At 38.7% G+C, this 15,518-nt stretch overlaps 1 protein-coding gene across 2 annotated transcripts in view; it reads right to left on the bottom strand.

Moving 5' to 3' along the window:
* Nucleotides 1-15,518, bottom strand: part of ACSS3 (acyl-CoA synthetase short chain family member 3) — a 155,255-nt gene that overhangs the window by 118,129 nt on the left and 21,608 nt on the right. The window contains exons 1-2 of one of the 2 annotated variants that reach the window (XM_045082952.1): nt 12,338-12,357; nt 3,698-3,842 (exon numbers count right to left, since the gene is read on the bottom strand). In XM_045082952.1, coding sequence (XP_044938887.1) covers nt 3,698-3,829 — 132 coding nt within the window. In that variant the 5' untranslated portion in view covers nt 3,830-3,842; nt 12,338-12,357. Of the gene's footprint in view, nt 1-3,697; nt 3,843-12,337; nt 12,358-15,518 lie in introns of those variants that run through there. The other variant, XM_004781261.3, reaches the window with a different exon arrangement.

Genomic DNA, 15,518 nt, shown 5'->3' with positions numbered 1-15,518 from the left:
AATGCAGTGCGGTGGAGCCAGGGTGCGTGGTGCAGCGGGGCTGGAAGTAAGTCCCAGGAGGTGATGACACAGAACCACAGGTCACAGGGAGGAGTGGCTTTTGTTTTTTTTCCGTGCTGTCAAGACAAAGTACCAATCTGTCGAGTAGTCCTGAGAGCTCTCGGAGTCTGGTTCACTGGAGCCCTATCTCCCTCACTGCTCGTGCTTGTACTTTATGCCAAAACCACCGCGGGGGCACTAGGTTCTCCCTTCCCTGAATATCTCTGTATGTGTGATTCCTTCTGTCGGCAGGACTCTCCTTCCTACGATTTCCCTTCCCACTTCTGGTGGTTTGGGCTAATTTTAAGCATTGGCTCTTCCAGAAAGCCTTTCTGTGCTTATTAACAGTTGGCTGAGCTGCATGTCTTCCCATGTGTTTCTACAGATCATAACACTGCCCTCTAACATGACCTTTATTACATTTACATAGGGTTCTTAGCTCCTTAAAATTAGGAAATGGGTGCACTTCCCTTGTACCCCTTGTTCCCAACAGGGTCTGGCATACAAAACAAACATGTGTTCAATGAACAAACAATGGATCTTGAACCAGGCTCAAATCTCTCTCCAAAAAATCTTAATAAAGGACTGTATAAATTATCAGATCTACATAAAAGGTGACAGTTTTGGAAAAACTCTACTTCTGAGTCATTCTGTAAAATCTTCAGATCCTTCATGTCACTGAAACAATTTAGCCTAAAATGGGTCTGTTCCCTAATTAAATAAGAAATGCTAACTAACTTAATAAAGTTTTACTTCGCCAGAAACTCCCAGTACAAATGAGACAGGGGAGATTAAAAGAAGCCACTTCTCATTGTTTGTTCTCAATGGCATTACCATTAAATCTTTCTTTCTCTGCCTTCTCTACTTAATAAAGTAAAGGCCACAGGGAACCGGGAGCAGGTAATCAAAGCCAAGCACAATGCCTCCCTCTTTCCTAACACTTCTTCCTTTAGTACTTTAGAGAAGAAAAGCCTGGGGAATCAGAAGCTGCCAGCAGGTGAGAGAAACAGGCCTTTTAAGTACTTTGATGTCAGGCTAAACTGAAACCAATGAACCAGTACAAACCTCAAAAGGGTCTAAGAGTCTAGACTCAATATTAGAAAATCAAGATGACTTAGCAGAAATGCTTCTAAGCAAAATGTGTGTGCATTTATCATAACGCTTATGCAGTTGATTTAAAAAAACAACAGGAAATTATTTAACTCTCCTTAGTTTATGTTTCTCTAAAGCCTTCTCTTTGGCTCTGATGGTTATGTATCAAATTCAATATTGGTGTAGATAATATTCAGAAATATATAAGGAAAGTTCCTAATCCGTATGCTACTTAAGATTTGCCTGTGTCTTAGGCCTTAATATTAATAAAATGAACCTGTGACAATATGCCCAAATCAGAGGAGTAAATTTTTAATCATAGATAAACCCTCACCTAAAAGCCAAAAATGCAAACCTAAAATAAAACACAGGGTCCAGCAGGTTATCGGGAGACTTATATGATCTCCTATAATAAAACGTGGCCTCAGATGACTAACAGAGTCATTTGCTAATGGAGTTCTCTCTCCTCAGGCCCAGTATGAGCTCTGTTCCTGTATAATTCATTCTGAAAATAGAGTTCACACATACAGACTAATTCAAAGTACCCAAAGTATAAATGTGTCATTATTTTGTTTTGTTCTGTCTTGGGCTGCCTTGAACTCCCTTCTTACTGGATTGGAATTCCTCCAGTATGAGTCCTGAGGGAGCGAGGGCCCCAATTCCTACTATGAAATCAAAAGTAAAGAAAGAGAAGAAGAGGAGGAAGAAATGCCTGATACTTTAGGCACGTGACCTAAAATTGGCCAACTAAGTATGCCTACTATGTCCGTCTAGGGGGTTACCTCAAGTCGGCAAGTCTAGCTACCAGACAATGTGTGGTTTCTCCTTAAACGTTTACCTCTGCCCCTTCTCCCTTGGGGTGTGTCATTTTTCTGAACCTGGTACTTTAGTCTTCCCTTTTCATGAATTCCTCTTATGTTTTAGTCAGCTGCAGCTGGCATTCACCGATAGAACCAGGCTGAGACCCAGCGTGAGCAAAACTGGATTAAATTTCTCTCTTGATTGTTTGCAACAACTCAGGATTGTCCCCGTTGTCTTTTTTGGAAGTCTCTTAGAAGTCTAAACAGGAACACTGTTGATGCAAAAGAATATAATTTCTGGGAGTCAAGGAAACTTGACCAAATTTTCTAAAAACCAAGTAGAAACCCTCTCTCTGGCTGCCTCTCTGTCTACTTGTGATTTCTCTCTGTCAAATAAATAAATAAAATCTTTAAAAAATAAATAAATAAAATAAAAGCAAATGCTTCCAAACCGCCTCTGCTACACAAGTAGTTCTCAACCAGTAACAACTTGCCACCCAGGACACATTCAGCAATGCCTGGAGACATTTTTGGTCATTTCACAACTGCAAGAGGTGCGCTACTGCCTTTCATAGGTAAAGACCAAGAATGCTACCAAACATTTACACTGCATATAACAGCACTCTTAACAGGATTCTCTGGCTTAAAATGCCCATAATGTCGGGGCACGTGGGTGGCTCAGTTGGTTCAGTATCCAGCTCTTGATTTTGGCTCAGGTCATGATTTCAGGGTCATGAGATCAAGCCCCATGTTGGACTCCCTGCTCAGCAGGGAGTCTGCTTCTCTCCCTCTCTCTCTCTCCTTCTCCTTTGCCTCTCCCCACTCATACTCTCTAAAATCAATTAATTACAATAATAAATAAATAAAATCTCAAGAGCATCAAAGCAGAAACCCTTCCCTATACTTTTATCTCCCTTAAATCATATGTAAACAAATGCCCCCACAGAGCCAGAATACATGTTGCCCAGTCCACAATCCCCAAACACTTTTATAATTACTTCTGAAACCTCATTTCTACCCTAATGCTAAAAAAAAAAAAAATCTGATAATTCATCTGTCAATATTGTGACTCACCCAAAAACTACACAGATGGGAAAGAACAAACAAACAAGAAAAAAAGAGCAAATTAAGGAAACGCACAGTGTGTGGAAAGACCTGTTAAGGGCAAGGAGTGCCAGAGGGCATGACCAGACAACCAAGGTGAATCGGTTGTGTGCTTGGCCCAGAAGGTCTGGAAATGAACCTTCGGGAAATGCTTCATTCCAAATGGCTTCTACATCCCGGGGGGGGGGGGTGCAGATTTTACTCTCTAATAGCAATTTTTAAGGAAAAGGTTTTTAACTGGTTTTTTCTTAAAGAGAAAACTCTGGTGTGTCATGTCAGGTGGTGATCTAATAGGAGGGGAGGCTGGTAGTGGGGAAGTCGAGATGCTGCTTCACTAGGAGGGAAGCGGAAAAGGAGCTGGACTGACATGATGGCAACGGAGATGGAAGCAAAAGCCAGGAGAGGACTTACACATATCCTTAGAGGCTTGCTAAGTTCTCCCTGTAAAATGAGTCTCTTCCAGTTCTACTGTAACATGTAAAATAAGGGAATAAAAACTGTCTATGAGTTAGCACACCTCTAGTTTTCCCAATGCACCTAAAAGGAAACCATAGTAGTGTACGTCAATGAATTAAGCGAAGTAAAGTTACATGATGTGGATGTAGGTTCAGCAATTTCTATATGATTTCCAAGTAACATACACAGAACATTTACGATAGTACCTGCTCCAGAACCTCTTTGTAGGTAATAGTTGCTTTAGTATTTGTCACAGGACTGTCGTAGATGATAGCAATCTTATCTCCTTGACCGTTTTCAATATGACGATCGATGGCATTGTAACAAATGTTAAGCATTCCTTCCACGAACCTGAAAAATTGGAAGGTAAGTGTTAGTAACTCTTTTCCAAAATATATTGTTGCCTAACTAGTTTGTGTATTTCTAGACTGGCATCACTGCCCTTAAAATAGTGTTTCCCCATGCACGCTAAGCAGATAATGATGCGTACAAAGTAGATATTTAAGATGGTACAGAAGGGACATCTTTTTTTTTAAGATCTTATTTATTTACTTGAAAGAGAAAGTGCAAATGCATGAGTTGGGGGAGGGGTAGAGGGAGAAGCAGACTCCATGCCGAGCAGGGACCTAGACATGGAGCTGGAGCCTAGGACCCTGGGATCATGACCTGAGCCGAAGGCAGCCCCTTAACCGACTGAGCCATCCACGCATCCCCAGAAAGGACACCTTTATTTTAATAAATATGTATTTGTTTTGATGTGCACTAAAATATATATATATATATATATATATATATATATATATACCTCACACTTCAAGGGGTAACTTTGTGGGTTTTATTGTTAGGAAGAAACTAAGTATAGAGCACCAAAACAATCTAGGTTACACAGATGAAATGAATTGTATATAGGCCAAGCAAACATCAGGCTGAGAGGACAAATCATAGATGTGTGACTGAGTTTGGGTATCTGCTATAAAAAGACAAACTTACTGGAAAATTCAATTCTTCTTTAAAAGATATATATAGATACAGATATAGATATATAGATTTTTTTTTTTTTTTTTGCTTCAGTGAAGTGTGATGTCTCTGGTTGCACAGAGAACAGATAAGCTCTGTTCTGCATCTTTGAGATATTTCATAATTTGAATAAAGAAGGAACGTACACATGAAATTTCAATTAATTTTTTGGAAGACCTTTGCAATTTAGTGCTTTTCATCTCCTAATTGTTCACTAGCCTCCCAGTGAAAATATGGACACCAAAAGACAGAGATACTTTTTAAGGAACTATATCTCATTTTTCCAAAAGAAAAGGCTTTGTATTTGCTACTTATTTATGAGGAGGGGATTAGAATAAAGTATTCAAATGGACCAGTGGTCTAGTTGTCCCAATGTCAGACTAGCAAATATTTTAACAATGCATAATAACAGGAAAGAAAAAAAAAAAAAAAAACATTGCCGCAAGAAGAAAAAGCCTTGTCAAATAGCCGAGGCTCACCTCAGGTCTTTGCTCAAAAAGCCCCGTGTGAAATGAGGCAGTGGATTAAAAGCAGCTATAGATTTGGTGGCAGCATGAAAAAATTACACATACAGAACTCAGCAGGACGAGGCATCATTTAATCGGGGTCAAATGACCCTACACACTGCAATAATCAGAATATGGCGACCTGACAGCATAGCACAAAAAGTAATTAATGTAAGGATTCTCAATCGCCAAGTGTGATAGATTCAGTGTTTGTTCAAAAATATTGTCTCTTGCCCTTGACCCCACCTCCGTGAGCAGAGACGACTTCCCTGGCCGTGGGCTCCTCCATGCTCTCCGGAATCAGCAGACGATTCAGGCAGAGGCCTGAACTGAACACACTTGTACAGCTGGTTTGACTCTCTTTTGCCTCCTCACCCCCTGGAAGAGCCTCCTGATGCTACAGCTGCCTCCTCGGCCTCCTCCCCAAGAAGGTACTGGCAGGTGGGAGTAGAGCCCAACAGAAGCGGGGAACCCAACCCAGTCAGATCCAGGTCTTGGAGCCACGTTTCCAGTCATGCCCATCCTGGGTCATCTGACCCCGTGACAACCTCGAGATACCTGGAAATAACCGCTGAATGTGTTGGGATTTGGACATTTTTGGGGATACTGGATAGGCCGTGTAATTGTGGCCATAATTAGCAAATATGCCAAGAAAAAAGGGTAGTTTGCTCAGCATTTTGTGGCAGAAATAAGGAAAGATGTTTTATAGGATTTTCTCACAAAAATATTTATTTCTATTTTTTTGGTTTTCTTTCTGTTTCTGAGACAGAATATTAGAGTATTGGCTTGCTGGAATACTTGTCAATGTTGTCATTGCTCTTTCTTTCTCTCTATGACTTCCACTCTACCACACTTTGTGCCCAATAATTAATTCCACTCATGACCGTGCACAAAAAAGGGGTCCCCTCAATACTAAAGAACATGAGGAATTCACTTTATCATCTGCTGACTGTTCTTCCACCTCTTGACTTATTTCTTCCCAATACCTTTCATGGAATCTTCTTCCTCTGTCAAATCTTTGACCAAGATTCCTAAGGTTCCATATCCATCCCCTGGCTCACTCTGCATACACTCTCCGGGTAATCTTTACACTCATATGGCTCCAACTTCCACATTTGGCTCCAGCCCTGACCTCCTTTCTGACTTCTGGACCCTTATAGCCAACAGTCTGCTGGACATGGAAGGGTTTCAGAACGAGCGTCCCCAAAACATGCTATTTTGATGTGTGGCTTATTTGGGGCAAAAGACAATCAAGGCCCAAAAGACTCGGGAAGACCTTTAAACTGTGCCCTCCCCCCGACCCCCCACTACTTCACTGCTTCTAAGAATTTAGTTAGATGGCCTGGTCCAGGAAAAGATCTATCACCAAAGGTAACTACAAAGAGTATGGGCCAGGCATGGTAGGCTTGCGGGGAGAACTTGGCAGGATTTATTTGTTCAAATTCCCGGTCTCATGGTCTCTGCAAACAAACATTTGCTCTTTCCATCTTCCTGTGAATTGTCTTCCTTCCCTTTGAAGCTCTAGGCCCTTACCTGCTTCACCTTAGCTCACGATGGCATATAAGCCTGAACACTCTGTCCTCAAATCTCTCACATCTGTATGAGGCTCCCATACATTCACAATTAGTTTTTTTTTCCTATTAATTTCATATTACGTCAATTTAAGTAACATATCAGCCAAAAGAACCTAGAAGGATAGAGTAAAACATTTTCTCACCCAGACAACATCTCTATTTGGAAAGAATAACATGTCCAAAACCATAGTCATTTTCACCCCACCTCAACCCACTGCCCCATCCCAAGTTCAAACCCTCCCCTTCCCCTGTTTTCCATATTTCAAGGAACAACCTTATACCCAGGGACCTGAATTAGAAACCCCAGAGTCAGTCTACGGCCATACCACCCTGAACGCGCCCGATCTCGTCTGATCTCGGAAGCTAAGCAGGGTCGGGCCTGGTTAGTACTTGGATGGGAGAAACCCCCGAGTCAGATTTGATCCCTCATTCTCTACATTCAGTTGGCCATATGGAAGATCACATTCCTCTCCCTAAACATTCAGTTCTCTCAGTGATAACCTGGGCTAGAATTACTGCCTCCTACTTAATCTCCCTGCCTCAGGCTTCAACCCATCCTCTCAAGTCACCTTTCTATGCTACTAGAATGTTTTTTAAAGCCAGTCTGAGAAAGACAAATTCCATGTGACTTCACTTTTAGGTGGAATCTAAAAAACAAATGAATTTACAAGTAAAAAGGAGAATCCCCTGTGTAAACAGAGAACAAACTAATGGCTGCCAGAGGGAAGGAGGTGGGGGGATGGGTGAAGGTGAGGAGGAGATACAGGCTTCCGGTTATGGAATAAATACATCACGGAGGTGAAAGGCACGGCATAGGGAATATAGCGAATGACATTACAACAGCATTTTACAGTAACGGACGGCAGCTACACTTGTAGTGAGCACAGCATAATATAGAGAAGTTCAATCCCTATGTTGTACACCTGAAACTAAAGAACACTGTGTGTCATCACACTCAAATTAAAAAAAAAAGTTTTTGAGGAATGTTTTTCCTCAGTGTAAATGTTCTCACACCACAGAGTGCTTAAAGTCATGTAATACTGCTCCATGAAGTTCAGGATAAAAACTATGTATCTTCCAGGAGCATGCAAAGACCATTCATCTCAGCTTTCTTTCTCCCCATACAACTTCCCACATTCCAGCTTCAAGGAATTACAAAATGTGTAAATCAGCAACTCTCGCTGTGGCCATCCTTGACCTTGACCACTCCCAACCCCAGGCAGTTCCACAGACCTATATACAGATCCCTGCCCTGGTACTTGTCACATGGCAATAACAATTGGTCTACTTACTTCTATGTTTCCTTCATTATACTGTAAGCTAACTGAAGCAGAGACAATGTCATATTCTCCCTATAATCCTAGGATTTATTATAGCAGTTCTCATATTAGGCATTCAATATATATTTGATAAATGAATGAATAAAAATATTAGTAAACGTCCAAGAAACATTGGATTTATGATCCAGGTAGAGTAGCCAAGGTAGTTTTTCCTACCTCGTTTTAAAGTTGAGAGAACAGAGACTTAAAACAAGAATAATTCCCAGGACATTTGGCAAGAAATTGGATAATGCCATACCTGCAACGACTTTAGACACCTAGACACACATTGGTATTAACATCATATTAATTAATTCATTTATAATCAACTTATTTTCTACCCTCAAGTTCATGGATTCTTTCCTCTGTGGTGTCCCTTCTACTGTCAAGCCAATTCAGTGAATTTTTATTTTGATAATTGCATTTTTCAATTCTAAAATTTCCAGTTGGTTTTTCTTTAGATCTTGTGTCTCTTGGCTGAAGCTTTCTTTAGATTTTTCTCAAGTATTTGAAAATATGTCGTAGTTTCATAATTAAGTTATTAATATCCTAGGGTTTTCTTTTTTAAGGATAACCTTAAATATACTTAAAGAATTTTAAGGGTACCCTTTTTGACCGGCAGAAAGAAAATTCAAGTAAAGGGCAGGGCCTGTCAGCAGTGTTCAACAAGATCTATTGTAGGAGATAAAAAATTGGAATGGCTCCACAGGTGGTAAGAGTTGATGAATATACCACTATAAATTGGCTAGACTTAAGAGATTGGTTTACTGTGGCTGACTGGACCAAGTGACCTGCAAGGAACCTCTCAGCTCAAAGATTTGATTATTCTACTATGACAAGATTCTTATTTCATTTTAAATCAAATCATTTCAGTAAAGGTCAATTGAATACCTTCTATGTGCTGTCTCTTTACTGTCCCTTCTAAATTCATGAGCAGGTTTTAAATGGATTGTCTCCCCAGATTATTAAAATAACTAATGCCCACTATAGACAACTGAGAAAATATACTTTGGGGTATTTTGTTTGTATATGTAAATATTTTGCCTCTATGTTTAAGATTATATAATGAGCCTTTTCCAAGAGTCTGAAAATTTTTTAAAAACCACACATTTAATGATGGCATAATATTCTATTCAATGGCTGTTCAATAATAATATTAACCCTGTATTGTTGCAAATTGCTTTTCATAATACTGTCATTATTTTAAATGATCTTGGAATGATGTTTCTTATAGAGAAATATTGGTTACATTGTTTTTTATTATATTTGCAGGCAAGATTCCTACAATCAAACACATACATCAAATAATCACATTTCTTCTGGAAATATTGAATCAATTTACATTACAAACAGCAATACCTGAAATTCTATTTTATCACCCTCTCCAAATACAGATTATTCTCAGTCTTCTTCAGTTTGAGAAGTGAAAAGTAGTTTTAGTTTTGGTTTGACTACTGGTATTAAGTACAATGTCTGTCAAGTTTTAAAAGTTCTTTATATTGAACATTGATCTTATATCTGACATTGTTAGAAATCATGTTCTCAATTTATTCACTAATTTCAATTCATGGTGTTTCTTGACATAAAAAGATTTGAAATTTGTATGTAGTCAAATAAACTCATTTTCCTTTGCAATTTCTTCCTCTAAGAAAAATCCATAATACTCTCTTCTGGTTTCATTTTTTATACTGACCCCTGACATATGTCAATAATTTATTCATATATGTATAAAATCTGTATGTAATATACATGATATATTAAATATTATACATATGTATTGTATGATATCTGTATGTGACTCTATATATATATGGATAGGTATATGTATACCTATATAGTTATATTTATATAATGATGTGGTAGTACAATTATATTTGTTTATCCATAATCAATTTTACAAGCATCAATTTTTGTGCAAGCATATATTTTTGAATGTTTACTACACTCGTTCTTTCATGATGCTCCATTCTTCCCATATGTATTATGCATATATATATATATATATATCAGAGTCTTTGCCAAGGCTATTGTAGTTTCTATATACAGCTACTTGAATGTTCTGTCAGTAGAGTTCTTATAAAGAGTTGTCTTTAAACTCAGTCAGCTTTTACTTCTGTTTAAAAAAGAAAGGAAAAAACTTCATATTCTTTATTCTACCACATCTCAGCCCTGAATTTCTTCTGCAGAAAACTGAAAGAAATCTGAATGTACCCCCACAGCTCACTTAATAACAGAAAAAAATACAAAAGTGAAAATAAATTGATAGCAATAATGGAACCACTAGAAATGGTGCTACCACCCGATCAGAGCAGAGGAAAATTTTGGCCTATACGAAGCAAACAGAAGTAGAATGACTGCTATATCCAGAAGTCATAGAAAACATGGTAGATCCAAGTGTACTGATATGGAAAGATTTCCATGACATCTTATGTACCACCAATTTAAGATGAAACAAAGGAAACAATGTAGAAAAAAATCATACAACTGTACCATAGAATATATTTATGGGGAAACTACAAACCCCAAGCAGGTAATAAAGAGGCTCACAAAAAGGCTCTCAGTACAGCTCTGAAATAACTCCACAATCAGAGGCAAATGCGAATAAGAAATGGGCCATATAGGTGTTTGGATGGAAAATCCAGACATAAGCCGTACAAACATACCTCCACCTACACACACATCACATAAACTCTCACCAGCCTGGTCTAACTTTCTGAAATAGGAGGGTTTCAGCATGGATGCTCCTCGAGAATATCTAAGACCTTCAGAACAGGGACAAGATTCTAAGTGATTTCCGGGAGGTCTAGAAACCCTACATACCACTGCCACTTGGAAATCCCCTCTTTTCTCTCAATCAATCATAGGAAGTAGGACTCTAGTAACCAAAATCTGTATTCGCTGACACATGAACTAAGAACATTCAAGAAGTTGTATCTAGAAATTTTGCCCTGGCAAAGACTCTGATAGATAGATAGATAGATAGATAGATATGAATATACATGCATAATACATATGTATACACACACACACACACTTTTAACAGGACAATATAAAGTTTTGTTATCATAAATAACAAGGGAAAAGATATATTTTTAACTTCAACAATATATAAAGTGTGACCTAAAAATCAATATAAAAAAATTAAAAATACAGTAAGTAAGGAATCTCAGCATGCTATCCATAGAGGGGGAAAAAAACTGATAATGGCCAATAAGCAAAAAAAAAAAAAAAAAGATGCTCACCCTCGCTGATGATCAGGAAAACAAACATTAAAACAATAATGAGATATTATTTTCCCCCCACTGGATTGATATATTGATATAAAGATACACAGTACACAGTACTTTTAATTCAGTCAAAGCAAGATGCTTATATATTTATCTCTGTGCTATATAAAAGCACAAGGAGTCTAGAACAAGGTGCAAGAAAATATGAATAGTGGTAACGCTGGGTAAAAGAAAAATTGATGGGGCAGTATGAAAAGGGATAATCTATGTTTTTCTGTAACAAATACTTCTGTGTGACTTGGTTTTTGCTAACATGCATTAATGAATTAAATGGATGATATAAATATATTTGAATAAAAATATAAATTTTAACAGAAGATTGCTTGGCACTTGGTTTGACTGAATTATCAACTTCATCTCATTATAACTACCATTAATGAAAAATGTTAGTTAAATCTCTTTTCAATTTTCTTCTAGCAAGAAGGAATATTTTTTATACTTGTGACAACATCTAAACTCAGTTTTAAGGAACTAAAACTTAGATCATTAAATTTTTACTTCTTCTTTTATTTTTCTCACCAGAATCAACCTCAAGCAGCTATACAGAATACTAATAATGGCTGCATAGAAGCTTCGAATCACATAGCTCTATTATAGAATAGCTACAGAATAGAATCACATAGCTCTATCATTCATCGGTTCTGCTTGCTGTCCTCCGCGATGTCAGCTGCTCTCATTCCAGCGACTTGTGAAACTACGCACGAATTGAGGCACATGGTCAGGAAGCTCGCCATGGCGCAGGAACACAGCTAGAGAAGTCATGCAGGAAGTCTTCAAGATCCAGCCTGTGTTTTCCACACTTCCTTCTCTCTGTCACAAGGACTAGTGACATTCCAAATGGTGGCTGCCCTGTCGACTCTATTTTTGAGTGAGCACATATGTTATGAAGAAAACCAGAGACAAATGTGCATGAATGAGAGACACCTGAGCTATAGATGTCCCTAAAAAGAAGTCAAAACACACCATCATCAGTGTCTGAGCTCACGGTGGTGGACCAGAGAGTCTTCAGAAGGAGCTCCAGTAAGAAGAAAGCTCTTGGCAGGGGTGCCTGGGTAGCTCGGTCTGTTAGGTATTTGCCTTTGGCTCGGGTCATGATCTCGGGGTCCCCGGGGTCCTGGGATTGAGCCCCATGTTGAGCCCTACCTTGGCGCCCCTGCTCAGCCGAGAGTATGCTTCTCCCTCTCCCTCTGTGTGCACGCTCTCTCTCAAATAAATAAAATCTTTACAAAAGAAGAAGGAGGAGTAGGAGGAGAGGGAGGTCAAGGAGGGGAGGAGGAGGGAGATAAGAAGAAGAAGAAAGCTCTTGAAATTCTTTTCTAGACTGCTTTATGCATAATTTTCTATTTTCCCTTGCTTTCTCCTCATTAACCCCTGCTAGTTTACATCTAGCATCTTGTTTGAATTTGACTTCTCTTCTTCCCCTTAGCCTACCCTGAATCCTGTCTTCCTAATACTTGACGTTATCCCACCCAGTATTTCACAGTGACCTTGTTCATCAAAAGGGTTAAATTGGAGTGTGTACTTGGCCCACACACTGGGCTGAGTGCAAGAATGTAGGTAGATATCTGAAAGATTTTTAAGAGGTTGGGAGCCTGACGAGTTCCATAGTCTTGATCTCTAGGTACTGGAAGAAACTAGTGCCAAATGTTCACATGATTCTTCTATTCGCACAATTCTCATGATTCCCAACCTTCTGATGGTTAAGAGCTAAAATTTTGTTAATTAGGCATGTACGTATTAAACCAGTTTTCAAACATTATAAAAGGAAATAAAACTCTGACACTAAAAAGAAAAAGAAAACTTCTTTCAGAGGGAAAAAGCGGATAGCATTTACTCTGTGAATCTGATTACCCAGGTACAGAAAGTGGAACAGGTAAAGTTTAAAATATTCCTTTCAATTTCACCACACTCTCCTATTTTAAGAATAAAACTTACCGTATGTTCAATAGTGTGACCTATGAAATTCTTTTACAAACTGCCATATTTCAATCTGTAAGAAACAACTGTTGAAAGAAAGAGACCCCTAACACTACCGTATTTGGGTTTTATTTTGTTTTTTTTTTTTTTTTTTAAGATTTTATTTCTTTATTTGAGAGAAGGAGAGACAGAGACAGAGAGACAGAGAAAACACAAGTGAGGCAGAGGGAGAGGGAGAAGCAGACCCCCCCGCTAAGGAGAGAGCCCGACATGGGGTCTCAATCTCAGGACCCTGGGATCCTGACTTGAGCCAAAGGCAGATGCTGAACCAACTGAGCCACCCAGACGCCCCAGCACAACCATATTTGGTAGTCGCAGTCCTGCAACCCTCTCTGTAGTCCCAGCTTCTGATTTCCATACTGGTCACACATTCACCATTAATTAACTGGAAAGTCCAACTTACAATTTACCTTCTGACAGGAGTTCCCTTCCTTGGATCATGATACAATTTTCTTCCTTGACCACGACCTATTTGGATCTTTATTTTGGCACAATTTCAGGGAAAAAAAGTTCAAGCGCTTTTTTAAAAGTTAAATAAACCCAAGGATAACATATTGAAAACAACCCAAAGATGATGGATATATTTGGCTAGCTACATACTAAAATACTAAATCCATGCTAAGATAGTGAGGAACGTATAACCATGATAAGAAACAATTCATCATTTTATAGCTAGACTTTTGGCAGATTACAACCCCCAATGTTAACTATCAATAATGATCTTCTCTTCAAAAGTTTTTTTATCCAGCAAATTTAACAGTAATTTGTTGTTGGTTAGAACTGAGACTATAAAGAAACTGGGGAAAAACTAATTGGGAGCATGTCCACCACTCTAAAAGCCAGAATGATTTGCAATAACTGTAATAGGAAGCAAAATGTGGCAAATTTGCTGGCAGAGGTAGAAACAAAGTACGATGAAAGTACAGTAAAAAAGAGATTAATTCCAGCTAGAGGAATGTGGTTAGGAACAGGTGGATGTTGAAATGAATGTAGTGTATTTGTTATAAGGGTCTGAACTTTGAACTAAAAAAATCAGAGTTCAAATATCAGGCATTTCAGGTACTAAATGTAGGACTGCAGGCAAATTAATGTGCTTAGGTCTTTCTTCCTCCATCTATAAAACAAAACAAAATGAAAAAATAAAAAAATAAAAAACAAAGAGCACTTACTCTGTACCAAGACAACACTATGAACAGTTAACATAAATTCATTCAATTCTCATAATGACCCTGTAGATACTAATATCATCTTCATCTTACAGATGAGGAAACTGAGGCACAGAGAAGTTAAGTGGCCTCCCAGTGGACTGCATATAAAACAGTCAGGCTCCAAGTCACAACCACTTATTCTGTGTTGTAAAATGTACTCTACAAGCACAATTTTATACACATTTCATTGACTCCTTTTAATAATCCTATCAGTTAATTACTATTTTATACACACTTACAAGTGGGGACACTGGTGTGTAAAGGAGAAGAGAACCTAGCATACAGGCAACATGGGTGAGAAGTGAGGGTAGGACGACAAGAGGGAAGCTCTGGCTTCTCTTTAGCTTGTACCAATCTTTCAACTGGCTTTTACGAAAAGGGCGAAAAGTAAAGGCGGCTGATGGGGGAGGCACTGAAAATTAACAGAATTTTTTAATGGCAACGGTAAGTGAGATGGCTACAAAAATTAGGCAAAGTTAGGTTCTGGTTTAGAAGTGCAAGTGCATTAATGCTGCTAGAATGGGAGATGTTGGCGTGGAGCATACCGTGAACCAAGACAATGAAAACCAATGGAAGCCTCATCTGAGAAACCTGGAATGCCTTGTTAAGGATGGGCAGGCTAATTAAAAGGTCTAGAGCTGGAGAATGTCCTGCTTAGAAATGGATTTCAGGTCAGACTGGAGAGGCAAACAAGGAGATGGAAGCAGTTAGGATCTACTGACTAGGCAGGAAGAGCAAATACGTTGTGAAAACATGGGGGGGGGGGAGAGAAACTATTACAGAAAGAATCAAAAAGGAACTAGAAGGAGGAGGAAGGATGGTATCAAAGAAGCCTGAGAGTTTCTTCATCTCTGTATGTCAAGTTTATGTTGCCTTTAAGGGAGACCTGAAATAAGAAGAAAAAGAAACAGTTTTGAAGTAGGAAAAGAAACTAATATTTTGTTAATCGCCAATACGCCAGGTTCCGCACCTGGTAATATATATATATATATATCACATCATTAATGCACACCGTCCCTTGAGGACAACATTGTTATCCTCATGTTATCGATGAGAAACATGCCTCAGAGAGGTCAACCAACTCCGCAGAATTATAAAACTAACATGCGGCAGACTGCAACCCAGTGCTTTCCAACTCC

This window comes from Mustela putorius, unplaced genomic scaffold (genome assembly GCF_011764305.1).
Source record: "Mustela putorius furo isolate JIRA1106 unplaced genomic scaffold, ASM1176430v1.1 tig00000640_pilon_pilon_pilon, whole genome shotgun sequence".
Classification (NCBI taxonomy): domain Eukaryota; kingdom Metazoa; phylum Chordata; class Mammalia; order Carnivora; family Mustelidae; genus Mustela; species Mustela putorius.
This window is presented reverse-complemented; position numbering and strand designations above follow the sequence as displayed.